Raw genomic sequence first — 22,396 nt, 5'->3', positions numbered from 1 at the left:
CGATTCGTTGGATCTATGCTATGCGCATGCGCAGAGGCATTTTTATTTTTTATTTTTTTATAAACCTTTATTTATAAACTGCAACATGTACAAACAGCTGATAAACAATAATCAAAATAAGTATGGTGCTAGTATGCTGTTTTTCTTTCAATAAAATACTGGAAAGGATAGAAATGTAGTTTGTCTCTTTTATCCGATTATTAATCGATTAGTCAAAGTAATAATCTACTGATTAATGGATTATCAAATTAATCGTTAGTTGCAGCCCTACTTTCATTAAAAAATTTTGGGTAATTTTTTTACTTAGCAAACTCATCCCGCGGGCCGGATAAAACCTGTTCGCGGGCCTGAAACATGCCCCGCGGGCCGTACGTTTGACACCCCTGCTCTATATTCTTTTATTTAATCCAGTCTTTTTTTAAAACATGTATGTTATACTTTGTATCCTACGTGTTCTGAGTACAATCCTAAAATACAGTCCACTACTAACCTATCCTTCTGTTTTGCAAACTTATTTCCCAGTATTTCCCTTTCTCTAGTCTATTGTATTTCCTACACTGTATTAACACAGGCCCTACACTTACTATCTGATGACAATAATCACACAGCCCTGTGCACCGTAGCGGTAACGGTAATAATTCTCTAACTTTATAGTTTATACGTCAAACTTTTGGTGTAACTATCACTTTCCAGTCTTCTTCTAGGCCATGGTTATCAAACTCTGGCCCTTGAGGCGATATCAAATTAACACTGAAGCTGGCCCGCCGATTATATTCAGCAGCGGTGCCGCGATAACACCGCATTCACCGCTAATTCTAATACTTGCCAACCCTCCCGGGAGTCTTCCAAACTTCAGCGCCCCTCCCGAAAATAGTCACGTCTGCTTTTCAGCCAGTCCAACGAGTGCTGGCCCAGTCACATAACATGTGCGACTTCTGCACGCACACACAATTGAATGCAACGCATACTTCATCAACAGCGATACAGGTTACACTGAGGGTAGCCGAATAAAAAACTTTAACACTGTTAGAAATATATGCCACACTGTGAATCCACACCAAATAAGAATGACAAACATATTTCGGGAGAACATCCGCACCGTAACACAACATAAACACAACAGAACAAATACCCAGAATCCTTTGCAGCACTAACTCTTCCGGGACGCTACAAGGTGTGTGTGTGTGTGTGGGGAGGGGGGAGGGAGGAGTTAGGGGGGGGGGGGAGTTGATGGTAGCGGGGGTGTATTTTGTAGCGTCCCGGAAGAGTTAGTGCTGCAAAGGATTCTGGGTATTTGTTCTGTTGTGTTATGTTGTGTTACGGTGCGGATGTTCTCCCGAAATGTGTTTGTCATTCTTGTTTGGTGTGGATTCACAGTGTGGCCTATATTTCTAACAGTGTTAAAGTTTTTTGTACGGGCACCCTCAGTGTAACCTGTATCGCTGTTGATGAAGTATGCGTTGCATTCACTCATCTGTGCGTACAGAAGCCGCACATATCTTGTGACTGCGTCTGAACGATGTTAGAATGGATGAAAAGCGGACGTGACGATAGCTCGTAGAGTACGTTAAAGGCAGTGCATTTAAGGCACGCCCCCAAGACTGTGGTCCGGGTGGACGAGATATAATGACTGATAAACACATTCGTTCGATAATGAAGGTTGCCTCAGCTCAAAGCCTGAGCCCTGACATTAATGAACTAGCATCCAAGAAAAGATGGCAGGTATCTGGCTTGGGCACATCAGATTAGATCAGTGTGTACAAACTCAACAGTTTAAAGTCCTGAATGGTTGTTTTATTCATTGTTATTTTATTTTCAAATTTATTAGCCTGTGGAAAAAGTTAATGTTGATATTTACCTGAGAAGGCTGCAAATAGAAAAGAGGCATTCTATTTTTATTTAAATTGTATTTGATATGCCATTGATATTTTTTTAAATTATTATTATTATTATTATTTGAAACTCGATTTTGCATGTCACTATAACGTTATATAAGCCTTGCTTGTTCAATATTCAATGCAAAACTTGTTTGGGTCCCTATTAAAAGGTTAATTTGTTCAACCTTGGCCCGCGGCTTTGTTCAGTTTTAAATTTTGGCCCACTCTGTATTTGAGTTTGACACCCCTGTTCTTGGCTGTGTGGTTTGGCTTTTTTCTTCTTAAAAAATGGCTACTATCCCTCTCACTGCGTTCCTCGGACAAATACATTTTACTTGCAATTTGAGCTAAAACCCATAGTACACTCACGATACAGCTGGATGCAAACGCCCGTCAGCAACTTCTTCGTCGTGGTGGTTTACGTTCCTTCGATTTTGTATTTCCCCCGTCTCTCAAAGTCTATTTGATTGAACGCATCAACAAACATGGCTAGAGGGAAGAAGAGAAGGCTGAGCCAATGAACGGTGAGGATGCTTGTGACGTCACCAGGGCGATTTTGGGTTTGCTCCTCCCATAAGGAACATTGATGTTTACCAATAAAGAAACATTATCAAACTCAAACAAAACATGCTACTCAAACCTGTAACATAAGTAATGTAATAATATCAACCTATACGACAATAAAATGTTTTAAAACATTGACGCTTTGTCACCTACATTTTTATTTCATAATGTTTTTGTCATGCTTTCAGTCTATTAAGTTTGTTTTGTTAAATATATTTTCTTCATTCAGGGAAAAGTATAATATTTATTGTCAATTATTATCATTCCCAACAATTAAACAAGTCTGAACTTTTTGGACCAATCAGGACTAATCGGTTGAGGTCATTGCGCATGCGTACTACCTAACTCTTTTACCCTCCACAACGTGCGCTCAACAGGTAAAATCCACGCTGCGTCTCACTCGGATATATCGTTGAAAAATAATGAATTATATGAAAATATTACTTCTTTCCTCGTATATGTATGTTTGCACGAACGCACTGTCGGATAAGTTAATAGCAGTTAATTAATTCCATTCTCTTTTTTTTTTACATTAAGTAGCACCAACGAGCTAACTTTTTTAAGCGAGCTTAATTAAAAGTTCCCTCTCGTTCCCCTCTCGTTAATACGACCAAAATATTGTTCTAATTCTAAATGTTGACCGTCACGAAAGTCGAAATTACGATAAAGGGTTTATTTTGTGATTTAGCCATGAACCACCCATTTTCCTCGAGTATGGTGCGGCCTAACCTGCCTTTGCGGAAGCCGTCATCCAGTCCATCTGCGGCCTGCACATTTCCAGGACTCGCCATGCCGGGTGGGAGCTCACTGATGTCGGCTTTGATGTCACCTGGAGGCCGTAAGCTATTCTTCAGAAATGTGTGAAACTATTCACTTTTTTGCTGAAAGGTTAATCTAATTGGGTTTATTTTGCAGGCTCAATACTCCCACCAGCCAGCGTGGCCACATCACCTGTATGTATTAAAACTTGTTTTTAATTCCCAAATAATTGCTGCCCTGTCAGGTCCTAAAAGCTTTGGGTTATTCTTTTGCAAAAGGTGTCTCCTGGTTACCTGTGCCACTTTTGTGCCAAGCCAGGTAATGTTGCCAAGTGATGATGTGATGTTTTGCAGTGCCTTTAAAACACACTAAGTGATACAGGGAGCTTTACTTTGACAGGGAATACGCGGTGCAAGCGCTGCAAGAAGGTGACATACTGCTCTGCGCAGTGCCAGACGGAAGACTGGAAGGCGCACAGGCACATTTGCAAAGATCCTCAGCTTGAAAAGTAAGCTAATGCAAAATGTAAGACTATTCTGTCTAAAGTACCGCCGCAGGAGCCGCTTGTGGGTCATTGTTTTGGCCTGTGGCACGTTTTATTTGTACTAATGACTTGAATGTAAAGTAGTGAAATAAGAAAAGAAGAAACGCTTTGTACACTTTGGGGACAAAGTATCTTGGCGTTCTGTGGTTTTAGAAGGTACCGAATATTTCTACTTGCCAATTAGGGACCGTTTATTTATTTTGTCATGCAGCAGGCTGCTAAAGTTCTCACATATCAAGTATTCCGTGTGTCTGTGTGTATATGTATAGACAATATATATGTATATATGTAAATGCAGGGTGCGCTCACATCTAAAAAAACGGAAATGAGCAATACCATATACTGTACATCAGCAGCCATTGGAGCAGTCTTTCATGTACACTATTAATTAAATGTAATAAATGTGTATATATATATATTTATATAAATATATATACATACAGAAAATAAGGGTAACGATTAGTTACGACTCGATTTGAATCATATTTTTAAGTTGGCGGTGTGATTCAAGGAGGCTATTAGTTAATTTAGAACGATACGATTTTGTGAGTTGAAATTGATTCAGTGACTTTAGCCAAAAATTCAACTAGTGATTGTGAAATAAACATTCAATATTGGACACTGCTGTTGAGGTTTCCTATATTCTTGTTTTTTCTTGTAAGGGAATTACCGTATTTTCCGCACTATTAGCCGCACCTAAAAACCACAAATTTACTCAAAAGCTGACAGTGCGGCTTATAACCCGGTGCGCTTTATATATGGATTAATATTAAGATTCATTTTCATAAAGTTTCGGTCTCGCAACTACGGTAAACAGCCGCCATCTTTTTTCCCCGTAGAAGAGGAAGTGCTTCTTCTTCTACGCAAGCAACCGCCAAGGTAAGCACCCGCCCACATAGAAGAGGAAGCGCTTCTTCTTCTACTGTAAGCAACCACCCGCCCCCGTAGAAGAAGAAGAAGAAGCGCGCGGATATTACGTTTCATTTCCTTTGTGTGTTTACATCTGTAAAGACCACAAAATGGCTCCTACTAAGCGACAGGTTTCCGGTTCATGAAAAGACGCAATCTCTCCATCCGCACACGGACTACTATTTCACAGCAACTGCCTAAAGACTTTCAAGAAAAGCTGGCTACTTTCCGTGCATATTGTAAAAACAAGATAGCTGAAAAAAAGATCCGGCCAGAGAACATTATCAACATGGACGAGGTTCCACTGACTTTTGATATTCCTGTGAACCGCACTGTGGATACAACGGGAGCACGTACGGTGAATATTCGCACCACAGGGAATGAGAAGTCATCCTTCACTGTGGTTCTAGCTTGCCATGCTAATGGCCAGAAACTTCCACCCATGGTGATATTCAAAAGGAAGACCTTGCCAAAAGAGACCTTTCCAGCCGGCGTCATCATAAAAGCTAACTCGAAGGGATGGATGGACGAAGAAAAGATGAGCGAGTGGTTAAGGTAAGTTTACGCGAAGAGGCCGGGTGGCTTTTTTCACGCAGCTCCGTCCATGTTGATATACGACTCCATGCGCGCCTACATCACGCTGGTTTTTAATATATTATTAAAGTTTGACTGACCTATCTGACTGTTTTTTTGACATTCCTTTAGCGCAGTTAGATGCGGCTTATAACACGGGGCGGCTTATAGGTGGACAAAGTTTTGAAATACGCCGTTCATTGAAGGCGCGGCTTATAACCCAGGGCGGCTTATGGTGCGGAAAATACGGTATGTATAAATGAATAATGGACACCAACAAGCAAGTAAACAATTAATGGCCAAAGCATTCACATCTTATTTGAATAAAGTGCAACCAACACTTTAAGTTGACTTAACAAGAGGAACTCTTTTCTGCTGTCATTTTCAGTATTCAAGAAATGTTCAATAAAAGTACAGTAACCCAACATTTTAACAATATAGTAGTTACCTGCTACTTCTGCTTCTGTTTTTCAACATATAAATAACACAATATTAATATCAAAAATTAAGTATAACAACACATATTTAGCTTGAATTAGCAGTAGATTCACCTGCTACCTTTGCTGTTATGTCAACATCGATTTTTTTTTAGCTGTTTTTTGTTTGTCAACACTTAAATTACATTCAACATTGCACCATCACAGGCATGACAAGTCAACAAATATTCCCACTGTTAGACTACTCGATTGAGTAAACAGCAGTGCAGTAATATTTAACAAAAGAGCAAGTGAAACCAACTGCTACTTTGTGCTGCTGCTCCATGAACGTTGCTTTGCCTTGGCAGTTGGCGTGTGTGAAATCCCATGACGCCACTGGTGGTTTGAGGATTTGTTGTGTTGCCATTGTATTTTACGTATCATACAAACAGTGAGAGAATAATAACATCTCTGTCCTTGCAAAAGCCATAAGTGTTTCCACGCACTGGATCGCAAAGTTGGCTTGTTCATTTCTCGCTCACATGCTTTTCCTGCGGTATCCGCCAAAGTGTTTTGATGGCGTGTGGCGATGACATCACGGATGGGCTACAGGCTGGTGTAACATTTAACGTCTTTTGAATTTGAATCTTAGGAATATCAATCAATCATTACACCCCTAATATATAATAATGCTATACAATATAAAAATAAAGATGCATAAATAATCATATCGTGGGATGCCCAAAGATTCCCACCACTACTGTAACTACTAATATATGTAACTTAACTGTCCAAAACAACAAAAACACTGAAACTATTTTGTATGCTGATGGAAAATGTACTGTATGTAATTTATGTAAACTGTTGTGACTGAATGTGCAATTCTATAATACTATACTAAAATGTTGATTTTAAACTCAAGGGAGAAGCTAAATCTGACTGCTGCGTTGTCTTTGATGCAAAACAAAGGCAACCTACCTGATTCAATGGTAATCAGAACACATTGCATATTGTACATGTAATTGTTGAATACTGATCTTTAGCATTGTCAATTGAAGCAGGCGGATGCACTTAAACCCCAAAGGGTTTATTTGAAGGACCTTCACAGAAGTAAGATTAAAAAGGGATCGGATATTCAGGTAACTACACCCGTTAAATGCAAACACTTCTGTTGTGCATGTTAAATGTTGCAATTATTCTGGTTGGGGTTTAGGCATCTGTTGTAGAATTCTACAACCCAGGGAGGTTTTTTCTTGTCGTCCAAAGCCCCGAGCTGCTCGATGCTCTGCAGAGCATCAGCAACAAGCTCCAGAAGCCCTCCAGCGGCCCCTCTGAGACCACTTATATCCCTAACGTTGGGGAAGTCTGCAAAGCACAGTTCTCTGGCGATCTGGTAAGTAACACTTGTTTACACCCATGCAAACGTTTGCTCTAATGTGCACCTCCTCTGTTTTTGTCACGTCTAGGTTTGGTACAGAGGCTTGGTGCAAAAATTGGTTGCTGACACACAGGCACACATACTTTACATTGACTACGGGAATGAAGAAGACGTCCCCTTTGAAAAAATCAAGCCCCTGCCTGCTGATCTTGAGCCTTTTCATCCTTGTGTAAGTACAAATAAACACTGTCCCTTCTTCTCGCTCATCCCTGCGACTGCTTGCCAATTTTTTAAAGTTTTTGTACAGATGGAGTTTGTCATGCACTGCTAGTGTGATTACATGCAATAACGCTTCACGATAAAGCTGCCACAAGCTTTTTAAATGATTCTGCTTTTTAGGCAATGGAGTGTCATGTCGCTGGCGTGGAACCGATGGATGGTAGCTGGCCCACCGAGTGCTGTGCAGCTGTGAGACAGCTTCTGTCTGGCAGGACTGTGACTACCAAGCTGGTGGAAACACTGGAGAATGATCATGGTCATGCTGTGGACATCCAGATGTCCGTGGGTATGTTCTTCAAGGATGAGTTGCATCTTGAAAGGATTTTTAAGAGTAGGATGTATCTTAACACATCTTATTTCTTCTAGGAAAGTATTTGAGCTCATTCCTTATTGAGTGTGGTTTTGCAGTGAAAACAACAGTGGACATTCCACCTACTGAGCACAATATTAGTAAGTCATCATTTGCATTTCTCTCCGACTATAAAGTACAGCCAAGTGTCTTCTATACAATTGTCCCTTGAGACGATGTACGGCAGGGCTATTCAACTGGCGGCCCCTATTCAGCTGGGGAAAATCTGGCTCAGGAATGACACCTTACTGCCCCCCTCCTGACGAGTTTAGTTCAAAATTTGGGAGACAAACATTTTTGTATTGTATAGAGGAACTTGGACCACTGAAAACGCATTGGTTGATCATTGCATCGACAGTTTAACTTTACGAGCAAACATAGAAAAGTGGGGTCCAGACTTGTGATTTACATAACTCAGACGTTCTCCAAGGCAGCCCTTTAAAGGGGAACTGTACTTTTTTTTTTTGCCTGTCGTTCACAATCATTATAAGAGACATGACGATGGATGGATTTTATTTGAATGCATACTAAATATTAAATAAACGTAGATAAAAGTTTGCTTACAACAGAGGCAATGGGAGCTCCACTATTTCGCCCATAATATCCAATAAATAACCATTCAAAACCGCTAACAATACTCCATTTACATTTCGTAACTTCATAGTATTGGTGATATTGGTATTATAAACGCTAGCAAACTATTTATAGCAGTGCCGTGATCAAGACCATGTCTCCTTATGTTTACATCATCGAGTGGTCTGCTGATTCATTGCTCCCTGTAAGTTTATTTAAGATCATAAATAGGGATGATGTTTGATAAGAAATTATCGAGTTCGAGCCCAATATCGAATCCTCTTATCGAACCGATTCCTTATCGGTTCTCTTATCGAATCCAGATAGGTTGTTGTATATGGAAAAAAAACACACAATATTTGGTTTAACAAAAGCTCACTTTTATTTTATAAGAAAAAAATAAAATAAAATAAATAAATATTGACTGTTGTTACCCCTGTAATAAAATAAAATGAATAAATATTGACTGTTGTTACCCAAAGTACATTAAATGGGATTTTTCAGAAAAACAAATATATACAGCAACACAAAAACAACCTGTCTCTGATCAATTTAGGTGTATAAATAATAATATAGTGTTAAATAAAATCAGTCCCTTGGGCACAAAACTGAAAATAATACAGCTCTCCAAAAAGTGCACTTCTGCTGCTATTGGAACATCCTTCTGGGGTCCATCAGTGTGGCCTCCTCCAGGAATGACTGCACATCCTTGTCCTGGAGGGAAAATGAGGGACAGACACAGCATAGAATTAGGGGGGAAATTAGCTGAATGTGAAGACTTGGGTGTCTATTATTAAGTCTTTAGCATTAGTATGTGGAATTAAATGATGGAATGGATTAAGTAATGAAGTTAAACATTGTACTGATATGATCCACTTTAAGAGGTTGTTCAAATTAATAGTGCTTACAAAGTATAAAGAAGAATTATGAGAAATACTTTCAACCTTATTGAAAATAAGATATTCTTCATCTCAGTATATTAATAATGACTGAATTAATTAATTACATATTACAAAACTGTTGTATATACTAATTCACTGATGTTATTTTATTATAAAAAGGTCAGTAAATGATGTGTATATTTGTAAATGCTCTGAAGTGGGAAAGGGGTAGGATTAAATAAGCTTTACTTCTTCCTACTCCTTTTCGGACATGATGTAAAGTGATATGATATGAAACTGTGATGTGTTATGCGTAAGTGTGTTCATGTATGAAATAAACTAAAGAAAAAATGAAAGCACTAGTTTATTAGACAGACCTGCAAACTCTGGAGTGGTGTAGGCTACAAGATACCGTTAATGTTATCAGACACATACAAAAAGTTATCAGACACATACAAAAAGGCTAACGTTAACGTTACCGTTAGCCACTGACTATGCTTAGGTAATGTTAGTCCAGCTAACATTACTGCAGTCCTGGTTGACCTGAGGTAACGTTATTTTAGCCTAAAGGCTACGAGTGAGCAGGTATGGAAATAAACCGGCAACAGTTAACGTTAGTTACTCACCAGCACTATCACTGGAATTGGCGCTGCAGGTTGAAGCGGAGGAAGAGGGGCGTGCTTCGTCATCTGTCGTTGCTTCTCCACGACACCTTTCTCTAACCTTCAGGTTATGTACGGCCTGAACATGTTTCATCATGCTTGTTGTACTTCCCCCCCTTACATGAGAGCGAAGCCTGGCAATAATTGCAGATAGCCGTTTCCTCTTCGTATTTTTTTGTAAAATTAAGCCATGCCTTGAGGCGTTTTTTCCGGTCCATTGTTGTTGCTGCTTCTGTATCTGCCGCCTAATGACTGAGCTACGTCATTTCCTGGGACATGCCACAGGGCATTTCCTGTGGGACGGGATTCGTTCCCAGGGATTCGAATAAAGAACCAACTCTTTTTCTTTACTATAGTAGCCTCGATAACGGGAACCGGTTCTCAAAAAGGGATTCGAGTCCATGGAATCGGTTCTTTTCTTATCGAACAACCGGGAGAACCGGTTTCGAACATCATCCCTAATCATAAATCATGCCTCTCACCTGGACAGAAGAAGTCTGAGTAGGTATTCCGACAAGTTGGTACACTTTGACAGCCATTTAGGACCAAAAATGACCAGAACGACACAAAGACGCTTGGTTATTGTAGCTTGTTTACTTCAGATGCAGTCAGTAGTCATTTGTTCAACTTTTTTAGTTGATCGTTTGGTTGAAAACATTTTTTAGACGCTCACATTTTAAAAACAGCAGAGCGCTCCTGTAACTGACAAAATGAAAAGACCAAAATCAAATATCTTCTTTAGAGGACACTGGTACTCCAGAATATACAAAATAAGATTAATAGTGATGGGAGAAGTCCGGTCCCCCGGTCCTTACCTTTCTGGAAATGTGGCCCCCAAAACAATTATATGCGGTACTAAAAATGGTTGTTGACTAAAAAATGTTATATACTATTGTGCTTCCCTCAGACGCCATGCTGAGTGCTTCCTTGGAAAATTTTGCACGTTGTTCTGAGGGGAAGGACGACAACACCTGGGCTCAGCTGCCAGAGCCTTTGACCCAAGCGGTGGGAGATTCTTTCTCTGTGGTGATCACACACCTAAAGTCCCCTTATAATATAATTGTGCAAAAGGTTGAGAATGCAGGTGAGTGTTTGTTTTGGGACCGAAGGTATATTTTTCACACTTACAAATTAAGACTGTTTCATTGACAGGAGTCATTCAGGAGTTCCAGATGCAGTTGAGGCTCCACTGCTGTCAGGTTTCTATGCCCCAAAACTTCCGACCAGCACCTGGCACTGTTTGTTGCGCCCAGTTCTCAGGTACAAAAACACATACTTTTGTTCTGGACTTTTGGATCCATACTGGCCCATTAAAGCATGGATTTGTATACAACAATGGTACTTGACTGAACCTATGAGCTCGATTTATTCCACTCAAAACACTTGGGTATCAAAACAACCCCGCCCATTGAACTGATTTCAACCCGTGCTTGGCCTCTTTAAAAAAACATTAACATGTAACATGCCTTAAAAGAAAAACTGAAGTTTTAGATAATAAATATTGTATGAAAAACAATAGAATTATCACAGATAAAATATTCTGTATTATCAGAACTACCAGCTGCCCTACATTGTAGTGTCAATACTCTTATTTTTATTGTATTCCATTTTAACTGTTTCATTTATTGTCCTTCTTTTTCTGTTGCTGCTACATACGTTGACATTTCCCCACGGGGATGAATAACATTTTCTGAATAGAATAACATGTACTACAAATAACTGCAGTAGTTTTATAAAGTGATAGTGTACTGCTTGTGGGCTTTCAGAGGACAAGCAGTGGTATCGGGCCAAAGTTCTGGCGTATTCATCGGAAGAGCGCGTCTGTGTTGGCTACATTGATTTTGGCAACTCTGAGGATGTACATTTAGGCGACCTGAGACCCATCAACTCCTCACTGCTGGCTTTTCCTATGCAGGCCATTCAATGTGCTTTAGCAGGTAAGACTGGAGGGTATTACATTTAAAAAGAGCTTTAATCAATTTTTAGCTAAATGCTTCCAAAATGTGTGTGAAAGTGTCCTTTGAAATGTGTTTTACCTTTAATTTATGTGGGTAAATGATAGTTGTTTTGAATACCTTAATTAAAATCTGTAACCGGCCCATGTCTAAGAGCAACAGAAAAGTACTTGATCTTGTCAATTGAGTATTTAACCTGATAGCGTGCTTATTTACAAAGACACTAGTTATGTGCACATGGACACATTTAATCGGATTAAAAGCCAAACCAGATCAAAATGCTTCATGTAAACACCCCATTCGGAATATTCTGACCCAATCACACACGTTCGGATCAAAATTTAATTTCGATCGAGACGGGTGGTTTATGACAATAGTAATTCGGGTTGTAGTCCATGAAAACGCATCTTCCGAAATTCGGGTTGGAATTATCTTTACTGCACAGGTCAGCTATACTTTGGTGGCAGAGGTGGGACTAAATTTAATAATCTCGGATTGTCTTGCTGTTGTCTCCCCCAATTCAACATGTACGGAAGTAGTCTTACAAGCTGTTGGGTTTGTTGCTTTAAAACAAAAGTATGGTTTAGAGTATCATGTGTCGATGTCGCAATAAAAGAAGGGATCCAGTTGTCTTAATGAGCTGTTTTATTCACGACATAACAGCTACTCCAAGTGCTAATTACTAGCCTCAGTCACATACACAGAACGTTGTAACATGAAGACGTGCGGCAACTTATACAAAACCCAAAACCAGTGAAGGTTGCATGTTGTGTACATCATAAATAAAAACAGAATACAATGATTTGCAAATCCTTTTCAACCTACATTCAATTGAATAGGCTGCAAAGACAAGAAACTTAACGTTCGAACCGGAAAACTTTATTTTTTGCAAATATTAGCTCATTTGGATTTTGATGCTTGCAACATGTTTCAAAAAAGCTGGCACAAGTGGCAAAAAAGACTGAGAAAGTTAAGGAATGCTCATCAAACACTAATTTGGAACATCCTACAGGTGAACAGTCAAATTGGGAACAGGTAGGTGCCGTGATTGGGTATAAAAGCATCTTCCATGAAATGCTCAGTCATTCACAAACAAGGATGGGGCGAGGGTCACCACTTTGTCAACAAATGCATGAGCAAATTGTTAAACAATTTAAGAACAACATTTCTCAACAAGCTATTGCAAGGAATTTAGGGATTTCACCATCTACGGTCCGTAATATCATCAAAAGGTTCAGAGAATCTGGAGAAATCACTGCACGTAAGCGAAGATATTACGGACCTTCGATCCCTCAGACGGTACTGCATCAAAAAGCGACATCAGTGTGTAAGGCATATCACCACATTGGCTCAGGAACACTTAAGAAAACCACTGTCAGTAACTACAGTTTGTCGCGACATCTGTAATTGCAACTTAAAACTCTACTATGCTAAGCGAAAGCCATTTATCAACAACACCCAGAAAAGCCGCCGGCTTCGCTGGGCCCGAGCTCATCTAAGATGGACTGATGCAAATTGGAAAAGTGTTCTGTGGTCTGAAGGGTTCACATTTCAAATTGTTTTTGGAAGCTGTGGACGTCGTGTCCTCTGGAACAAAGAGGAAAAAAAACTTTCGGATTGTTATAGGCGCAAAGTTCAAAAGCCAGTATCTGTGATGGTATGGGGGTGTATTAGTGCCCAAGGCATGGGTAAGTTACACATATGTCAAGGCACCATTAATGCTGAAATGTACATACAGGTTTTGGAGCAACATATGTTGCCATCCAAGCAACATTATCATGGACGCCCCTGCTTATTTCAGTAAGACAATGCCAAGCCACGTGTTACAACAGCGTGGCTTCATAGTAAAAGAGTGCGGGTACTAGACTGGCCTGCCTGTAGTGCAGACCTGTCTCCCATTGAAAATGTGTGGCGCAATATGAAGCCTAAAATACGACACCGGAGACCCCGGACTGTTAAACAACTTAAGCTGTACATCAAGCAAGAATGGGAAAGAATTTCACCTGAAAAGCTTTAAAAATTGGTCGTCTCAGTTCCCAAATGTTTACTGAGTGTTGTTAAAAGGAAAGGCGATGTAACACAGTGGTAAAATGCCCCTGTGCCAACTTTTTTGCAATGTGTTTTGCCATTAAATTCTAAGTTAATGATTATTTGCAACAAAAAAAAAATTTAGTTTCTCAGTTCAAACATTAAATATATTGTCTTTGCAGTCTATTTAATTGAATATAAGTTGAAAAGGATTTGCAAATCATTGTATTCTGTTTTTATTTACGAACTACACAAAGTGCCAACTTCACTGGTTTTGGGTTTTGTACATACAGTATCGCAACATAAATGGCACAGAACAGCTACATTTCAAAAAGAGAGGTAAAGAAAGTGAACGGAAGGCAAAAATTATAAATAATTATTGTGATAACGTCGTACAAGCAGAAATGCACAAAGCCATGTCCGTTTACAGTGTAAGTATACTGCTTCTTCAGCACCTGCAGTGAGCAAAATCGTCCAAAAGGTGACATTTTTGTCCATGTACATATGGCTACTTGCTGAAAAATTAGTTTGGTAATTGGTAAGAATATGTATTGTAGTGAAATGCTGCCCCCTTCTGGTCGTTGACTGACATAAGATTTTGGTCCATTTTGGTTCTAATTGGTGCCGTTGCATTATTGTTGATGAAGCTGACTGATGATCTCCTTGGAACCCCCTCAGGCGTGCAGCCTATCGGAGAGAGCTGGCCAGAGGCGTGCCTGTTAAACCTGCACCAAAGAGTTTGTAATAGAATCCTGCGCACTGAGATCCAAGGGGCGCACGAGGGCAAAGCTCTAGTCTCCATGGTTGACGAGGCAAGCGACCCTCAGGCAGACATTGCCGAGTTGCTCATCTCTGCTGGGTACGCCGTTCCCTGCGCTGTTAAGGCCAACGACATCCAGCAGGTTGAGCAACCAACGGCTCCTGCAGAACCACAAGGTAAAAACAAAAGTGTTAAAAGACTTGTTTGTATTTTGACTAACACTGTTGGGGATGTGCTCTCCAGTGAATGCACCTCTGGTGTGGTCCTCAGTTGAGCTTCCCACAAATGGCCAGTCGGTGGTGCTGTCCGCCACTCTCATTGTGAGCCCTGGAGAGTTTTTCTGCCACATTGACAACCCTGCGGGTATTTGTAAATTTAGCATATTCTTGAATATTACACACATAAGGGTGCAAATTAAATGTAATTTTCTTGTCAGACGACCGGCAGCTGATAGAGATCACCGCTGAGTTGAAGCAACACTGCGAGGCAGACGTGGCAGCCTTTGAACCCAAAATTGGGGAGCCCTGCTGTGCTAGGTTTCCAGGTATTTCACAAATGTTTAAGATTTAACATTAATTGTGCATTTTAATCCCCACTGTCTTTTTCCTTCTTTAGGTGACGGAGCCTGGTACCGTGCAAAGGTGAAAAGTCAGTCCGAAGACACAGTGGATGTGAACTTTGTGGACTACGGTTACAGCATGGCATTGGAAAAAAGGCACCTTCGCTCAATAACAACTCGACTCCTTCAGCTGCCCTTCCAGGCCATTCGCTGTTTCCTCCCAGGTAGTCAAATGGTGATTTTGTTTAAAAAAAATCTGTATTTATCACGGAATCACTGTTTTCGATGAGCCTCGAGTTATTTTTTAGTCATTGAAAGTTTCCTACAATATGTGTGCTATGTTTTTAGGTGTGGAGGCCATAGCTTCAGAGTGGAGCAGCGAAGCCACTGTGTGGTTCCAGAGCCAAGTGGTTGGAGAGAAGCTCATTGCGCGTGTCCTTACCGTCACCGAACAGGGTTACGGCGTCGAACTGGAGTGCAGAGGGCACAGCATCAAAGCTGGCCTCATCGCAAATCTCTTCGGCAAAGTCCCTGGAGATATTCCCAAAGAGGCGCACTCCCGTTCGTCGCCCAGTGCCGAGCAGCAAACAGGCGTAACAGAGAAGGAGCATAGCCAAACGCAGGCCTCCAAACAGATGCCCACAAAGGAAAATGTTGCAACATCGTCATCAGGTCAGTGAGAGTGTCCTCAAAATGAAATGAAGGGATTGACAGTTTGAGATCATGATTGGAATGCTGTGTGGTGCTCCTCCTGCAGGCCCAACATTTCCATTGGACTGGAAGACCGTGCAGCTGCCCATCAATGAGCCATTCAAGCCTTACATTGCAGCTGTTACTAGTCCTTCCCTTTTCTACCTGTTCAGACCCAACAACGGTAAGAACATAATTCATAAAGGATGAAAAACTGCTTTGCTGTTTTAAACATACTCTATTGTTTCAGTGGACCAGCAAAAGCTTAAGGAGACGATGCTGGAGTTGGCTGTGTTCTGCAGGAACAACCAGGCCACTTTGTCCTCTTCCAAAATAGTCCCCGGGGTGGCCTGTTGCGCCCGGTTTTCTAGTAAGGAGCTTTGTTTAAATCGCATAAAACACCTTAGTATTTAATCAAGAACCTGATGAGCCTCCAGTTTGTATGTTTACTGACCGACCCCACCTGCAGTCGGGGTTCTTGCAGACAAAAGCTGGTAATTTGGTGTCTGCTAGTGGATATAATTACACAGCATGTGCCCTCTTTTAAACATGGGTATACAAGCATCAGACCATAGCCTAGTGTGCATTCCGCAGCTCAGGTAACGACAGGGACCAATTTAAAGGAGTTTTTAGGACAAGCTCTTGACAGAATGAACTAAAGCTGTGTAGCTACAATTTAAAACTTTCTGGAAGGCTGATTCAAGACAACTCTTGCAACAAAGAAAATTGTTAGTTTCTGTTGGCCGAAAATGTTTTCAATATGTGCAAACAAGACATTTCTGACCGCATGTAAGGTGTGTATATCAAAATTGGATTATTGAAAAACACAACCAAAAGTAGTGTTGTCAAAAGTATCCACACTTCAATACCAACACGCAAAAAATATCTGCTTTTTTAGTATAATCGGTACCAAATACTGTAAAGCCGTGCCAGTTCTCGATGCGTGAGCACAGAGTCTGCACCAAAGAAGAATGCTTTCTGTCTTAAAGAAAATAAGTCAGTGTTTCATATGTATTTATTTGTGGAAGCCTGCGACGTCTGCGGATTTGGTGCTTCCGGTTCGTCCTCGCTCCTAAACAAATTACAATGGAATTGTGGTAGTGTAGCATAATTTAAGTGTGGCATAACTCCGCTTCGCTTCATACGCACCTAGTTTACTAGAAAATTAGATGTAACAAATGATCTGCGTCGCAATTTAGTGACTTTTTACTATATTTAGCAAATCGAAGTACATATTAAAGGTGGAAAATGTATCTTTTGTCATGCATTTATTCTGTAATCGAATACAAGTGGTGCCGGGAGAGTGAGTGTGGATATCCGCCAACAAAAAGCCCGGCGAGTGTGTGTGCAGAAAACTTCCAGAAGTGTGCAACGCAACCTATTTCGCTTCCATGAGTGCTAAGATAACACAGCTAATAGACACACTTCCATCATTTGGCAACACTTTAAACACCACTGGTTTACTTATTTCATCGGCAAGGCAAAGTGTGGCCTTTGGGCCATTTGCTGAACGCAGCTCTTTTTTATGGGCCCATTATAAAACTTTTATTATACTTTTTTTTTTTTTTACAAAAATTTAAAAACCGAGCAAAAGGGAATAATGTAATGAGGAAATGCGGTAGTATACTAATACTGAATAAAAACCCAAAGATTTTTCTTTAAATATGCTTGAGCCTTTTTAGTAAGCTACCGTATTTTTCGGACTATAAATCGCTCCGGAGTATACGTCGCACCGGCTGAAAATGCACAATAAAGAAGAAAAAAAACATATATATATATACGTCGCACTGGAGTATAAGTCGCATTTTTGGGGGAAATGTATTTGATAAAACCCAACACCAAGAATAGACATTTGAAAGGCAATTTAAAATAAATAAAGAATAGTGAACAATAGGCTGAATAAGTGTACGTTATATGACGCACAAATAACCAACTGAGAACGTGCCTGGTATGTTAACGTAACATATTATGATAAGAGTCATTCAAATAACTATAACATATAGAACATGCTATAAGTTTACCAAACAATCTGTCACTCCCGATCGCTAAATCCGATGAAATCTTCCTCCTCTGTGTCGTTCCTGGTATGCGCCGCTAGCGTCCATTCTTTCTGCTGCTCGATCGCCGTTTTTTGGTGCATATTTCACTACGTCCAGCTTGTAATCTGCAGTATATGGTTTCCTTTGATATTTTACGTTAACGTGTTAATAATTTCACACAAGTCGCTCCGGAGTATACGTCGCACCCACGGCCAAACTATGAAAAAAACGTCGACTTATAGTCCGAAAAATACGGTATTTCATTTTAAATGTTGCGACGTAACCTTACCATAATATTGACAGAATATTAAGAACAATATTGTTTGTTTTATATACTTGAAGGATCTATGCCACTGCTGTTCTTATAATGTAAACTAGAGGGCTGTTATTTATGAGCATATATTATAAGCCTGTCAGGTTTGCCCCTTCATGTTATATGATCATGGCAGTGCCCCACGGCAAAATGTTAGCCGCCACACCTTCCTTGATAATGGATTTTTTTTTTTTTTTTACATAAAAAGAAATTAATGTAATATAATGTATTGTAGCATCCAGAAGAAGACGCTTTTTTGAGCTTTTATTGCCAATATTGTGCTAACGGGCCCAGTTCCAACAATATTTCCTCCGTACACACACATCTGCCTCGGTGCTTCCCCAGACACACCACAACACTTTCTTATTCTCTGCCAACGCGGTGTGTTCAATAACATGGGAACATGAACATCATAACACACAAATACACATGTTACTACCAGCAGGTTGGTACAGTGTGAATGGACATATTTTTTATTTGCGCACTATTGACTAGTGATGCACCGAAAATTTGCCAGCCGAAAAAGACATACATTGAGCATCGGAACAGCGCTTCCAAAACTGAATGTTGTGATTACGTAAGAAATTCGCAGAGATTTGTTTGGAGCAGAGGCAGTATGTCCGCGCTGTGGACTATCTTTAATGTATTGGAGGTATACCTGCGGACAGCTAGCTTCAAAATTTAAGATGACAGTGGTGGGTTGTTAAGAAGTGGAAGGCTCGCAGCTGTGCGAAGCAAGTGTGACGTCAGGCTCTTTGTAGCTTGCTTTTTGTCGCTGACATCGAGCGACAAGTAAAGAGTCTCTTAACGCGAGTACAGTCTACAATAATACCAAACATAGATTTGTTGCTAGTGGTTTTAATAAAGACTGACTAAAAGGATTGTGGGCTTCACGGTGGAAGAGGGGTTAGTGCATCTGCCTCACAATACAAAGGTCCTGAGTAATCTTGGGTTCAATCCCGGGCTCGGGATCTTTCTGTGTGGAGTTTGCGTGTCCTCCCCGTGACTGCGTGGGTTCCCTCCGGGTACTCCGGCTTCCTCCCACTTCCAAAGACATGCACCTGGGGATAAGTTGATTGGCTACACTAAATTGGCCCTAGTGTGTGGATGTGAGTGTGAATGTTGTCTGTCTATCTGTGTTGGCCCTGTGATGAGGTGGCGACTTGTTCAGGGTTTACCCCGCCTTCCGCCCGATTGTAGCTGAGATAGGCTCCAGCGCCCCCCGCGACCCCAAAGGGAATAAGCGGTAGAAAATGGATGGATGGATGGATAAAAGGATTGTAGAAATCTCTATAAAATAAGCAGCAACAATTGAAAAATAGAGCAAAACGATATTCAAGAAAAAACAAAAAGTACTATAATACCAGTTTTGTTTTAAATGTATTTTTTTGCCTTTTAAAAAAATATATGTATGCATCATACTGTAGCAAATATGATGACTGCATACAGTATTGATCACACCACTAGCCATGCTCCCACTGCCACAGGTATTTTGGTGATCTAGGGGAATCCCTGCATGTTGTTGTTTTGATATTCTGGCAGACTATATGCCACCGCTGTTTTTTTTGAATGTATAGTTTCTTGGCAGCTGCTAGTGCAATTTGAATCAGGTGCAAAAAGATGTTGCAGCACAACAATCTTAAATACTTGACACATTGAAATAGTTTTCAATAAATAATAAATACATTTAAAAGTACATTGGTTTAGTTGGTGGACATTCATAGGTACTAGTATCATCAAATGACAACCCAATCAATTTTGTGCTGCATTTCTAACCTGGCACAAATAATGACATACAGTATATTATTAAATATTACGCTTATTTTCTTTGTCACTTATAATGCAATGTTAAGATGTTATTTTGGTCCGACAGCATATTGAGTTAAATTAGATGTATTTTAGCATCTTTAATATATGAAATAGACCAACATGTAAAATTATACGCCAGCACAACAAGTTACCTGGTCTGATGAATATTTTCAAGGTCATTAATAGCTAAACATATTGAATGGGAATTGGTTTGATATTTGATGATGATAATTTATACACTGCATTGGAATTCACTCTCTACAAAGCAACCTAAATATTCACCAAAATGTCTTTAATTTTTACCAGGTAATGACAACTGGTACCGTGCTGTTGTTCTAGAGATGGCTGACAATGAGGTGTCGGTCATCTACGCAGACTTCGGCAACACTGAAAAGCTACCGGTTTCTCGAATTTTGCCCATCCCCGAACACCTTATGCAGCTTCCTTTCTCGGTAGTTCGCTGCGCCCTATCTGGTAAGACGTCAGAGCTCCTTGTCTTAAAAAGTTGACAATGGTATTGACACGTCTCTTCTCCATCTGCAGGTAAGAAGCACTTCCCTGCCCAGTGGCCACCGCATGTGCTGCAGGTCTTCAACGGCTTGTTGCAGAGCAGCGTCCTCGCCACTGCACAAACTTTCGACGGCTCTGCCCACGTCCTCTCAGTCACCCTGCCTGCCGATAAGGGCGGTGCCCACCTCAATGCCCTGATATTAGAAATGCTGCAGGCCCAAATCAAAAGCCCTTCTATCCGATCCCCTGCCTTTAACCAGATAGATAGCACTAGCTCTACAACTTCCCCTGATCGCCCTAAGACTACCCTGGTGCCAAGTGAGGAAAATATAGCGATAGCCACTGAGCCCCCCGTGAGCTTGGAGTCGACCCCCCAAAGCCCAAAGCAAACGCATAGCACTGCAGCAGAGCTTTATAAAGGTTGGTCACTGTTTACACTTTATTATGGCCATTGGAAATGTTGATTTTTGATCTTTAGTTTTAATTTCTTATGTGACGGGATCAAACTAGTTGAGCCTAAATAGCTGAGTAAAATTGATCAATTTAAATGAATTCTTATGATAATTAACTGGATTATTTCTCTCTTTCCAGATGCTGAGGCTTCCGGATGCTGCTGTCTGAGTTTAAAGACCAAGGTCTGAGATTTTACAATGACCTTTTGAATATATTATTTTATTTTGTGCATTGTTTCGTGCTTACTTTAGGGGTGGCGACTTACGGGATATTACTGTATTTTCCGGACTATAAGCCGCACCCACTAAAATCTAGAAGAAAAATACAGTGTATTTTTTTTTTTTCATTTATTAGCTGCACCGGACTAAAAGGTGCAGAGAGAGATGATATAATTACATAGAAAATATTTTGTAAATGTTTATTTTCGTACTTTTGATTGTTTACGAAAGGTGCCTTTAACACGGCAGTTAAACGGCTGATCAAACAAAACAGAAAAGTCATTGATGTCTTGTTTCATCTTTCATCAGATGAAAATGATTTTCTCCTTTTTCAATAAGGTTCAATAGGTTTATTAGGATTCTTCTCCATTGTACTTTGTAAACACTTTGAGTTTGAACAGTTTATTAAAGTGGATCATTTTAGAACATTGTTTGATTTCTTTGCCTAATCTCTTCCATAATACAGCTGTTAGTGAAGAAAAGTCCTTTGGTTAACCGCACCTTTGCCGTAGGATTCAAAGCTTAGGAAAAAAGAAGCGGTTTACAGTCCGAAAAATACGGTAGTTGCCAAATCTCAAAGATGTTTTCTTTGATGGGGACCATGTTTTTCAACCAAGCTTGCCTAGTTTATACACATGCTTGTCAATCCCCTAAAGATGTGTACCAAATATTTTGGTAAAAATCTTAAAGTTACATTTGGTGTTTGTGTAAAGCCTACTGAGCTGTGTGGGAACATACAAGTCTGTTGTAGGAGTGAAGGGGGGTTCAAACTTTTGGGTTTGGTTTTCAGATTTCAGAAAATTCCTTTTTTAGCCAACACAGAAGGATTACATTGTTATTTGACAAATGGTTAACAAAATGAGAACACTCCGTGGCCTAAATAACTCTGGTGGTTTATTTTGAAATAACAGTTTCCAAAACAATCTGTTTACCTATTTTAACAGATGGAGAACCTGGAGCAGATGATGGAGCTGCAGCTGTCCTTACTGAATATGTGTGTCCAACAGTTTAAGTCCTAAGCTAATTGTTACTATCTGTTCTCTGTTCATTTACATGTTTTTATTGTGGTTGACAAACAAGTGAAGAGTTTTTCTGATTATTTTGTTCATACGTTTTAAGATTTTGTTGTGTGGAAACGTGCTGCGCTGCCATGGCCTCATTTGTTTGGTTCTTATCTCGTGCTCAGGTGGTGTATTTTTGTGTTTATCTTTTACATAAAAGTTATATCGCAAGAAGTGACAATTGTGCAGTGCTTGTTTTATGTTGGCACAAGTGGAGCGCACAGTGTGTGGGCTGGC

At 40.2% G+C, this 22,396-nt stretch overlaps 2 protein-coding genes across 4 annotated transcripts in view; one reads left to right on the top strand and one right to left on the bottom strand.

Moving 5' to 3' along the window:
• Nucleotides 1–2,305, bottom strand: part of ccdc186 (coiled-coil domain-containing protein 186) — a 48,718-nt gene extending 46,413 nt beyond the window's left edge. The window contains exon 1 of the mRNA XM_061966714.2: nucleotides 2,247–2,305. The gene's annotated coding sequence lies outside the window, so the exon portion shown is untranslated. The remainder of the gene's footprint in view (nucleotides 1–2,246) is intronic.
• The window catches only part of tdrd1 (tudor domain containing 1), a 24,293-nt gene extending 1,960 nt beyond the window's left edge, over nucleotides 1–22,333 (top strand). Inside the window, exons 1-25 of one of the 3 annotated variants that reach the window (XM_061966711.2) lie at nucleotides 2,751–2,818; nucleotides 3,130–3,279; nucleotides 3,357–3,394; nucleotides 3,479–3,518; nucleotides 3,600–3,708; nucleotides 6,565–6,631; nucleotides 6,701–6,781; nucleotides 6,856–7,035; nucleotides 7,109–7,249; nucleotides 7,420–7,585; nucleotides 7,666–7,749; nucleotides 10,672–10,848; nucleotides 10,917–11,024; nucleotides 11,531–11,701; nucleotides 14,426–14,683; nucleotides 14,751–14,870; nucleotides 14,944–15,051; nucleotides 15,123–15,290; nucleotides 15,415–15,738; nucleotides 15,824–15,940; nucleotides 16,007–16,126; nucleotides 20,224–20,391; nucleotides 20,461–20,847; nucleotides 21,019–21,062; nucleotides 22,043–22,333. In XM_061966711.2, the coding sequence (XP_061822695.2) occupies nucleotides 3,132–3,279; nucleotides 3,357–3,394; nucleotides 3,479–3,518; nucleotides 3,600–3,708; nucleotides 6,565–6,631; nucleotides 6,701–6,781; nucleotides 6,856–7,035; nucleotides 7,109–7,249; nucleotides 7,420–7,585; nucleotides 7,666–7,749; nucleotides 10,672–10,848; nucleotides 10,917–11,024; nucleotides 11,531–11,701; nucleotides 14,426–14,683; nucleotides 14,751–14,870; nucleotides 14,944–15,051; nucleotides 15,123–15,290; nucleotides 15,415–15,738; nucleotides 15,824–15,940; nucleotides 16,007–16,126; nucleotides 20,224–20,391; nucleotides 20,461–20,847; nucleotides 21,019–21,062; nucleotides 22,043–22,117 (3,399 nt within the window). In that variant the 5' untranslated portion in view covers nucleotides 2,751–2,818; nucleotides 3,130–3,131 and the 3' untranslated portion in view covers nucleotides 22,118–22,333. The other 2 variants (XM_061966710.2, XM_061966709.2) reach the window with 2 other exon arrangements.
• Nucleotides 22,334–22,396: the final 63 nt, after the last annotated feature.

Source organism: Nerophis lumbriciformis, linkage group LG11, assembly GCF_033978685.3.
Source record: "Nerophis lumbriciformis linkage group LG11, RoL_Nlum_v2.1, whole genome shotgun sequence".
NCBI lineage: Eukaryota > Metazoa > Chordata > Actinopteri > Syngnathiformes > Syngnathidae > Nerophis > Nerophis lumbriciformis.
Note: the sequence above shows the minus strand (reverse complement) of the source record. Positions and strands in the feature narration are given on the sequence as shown.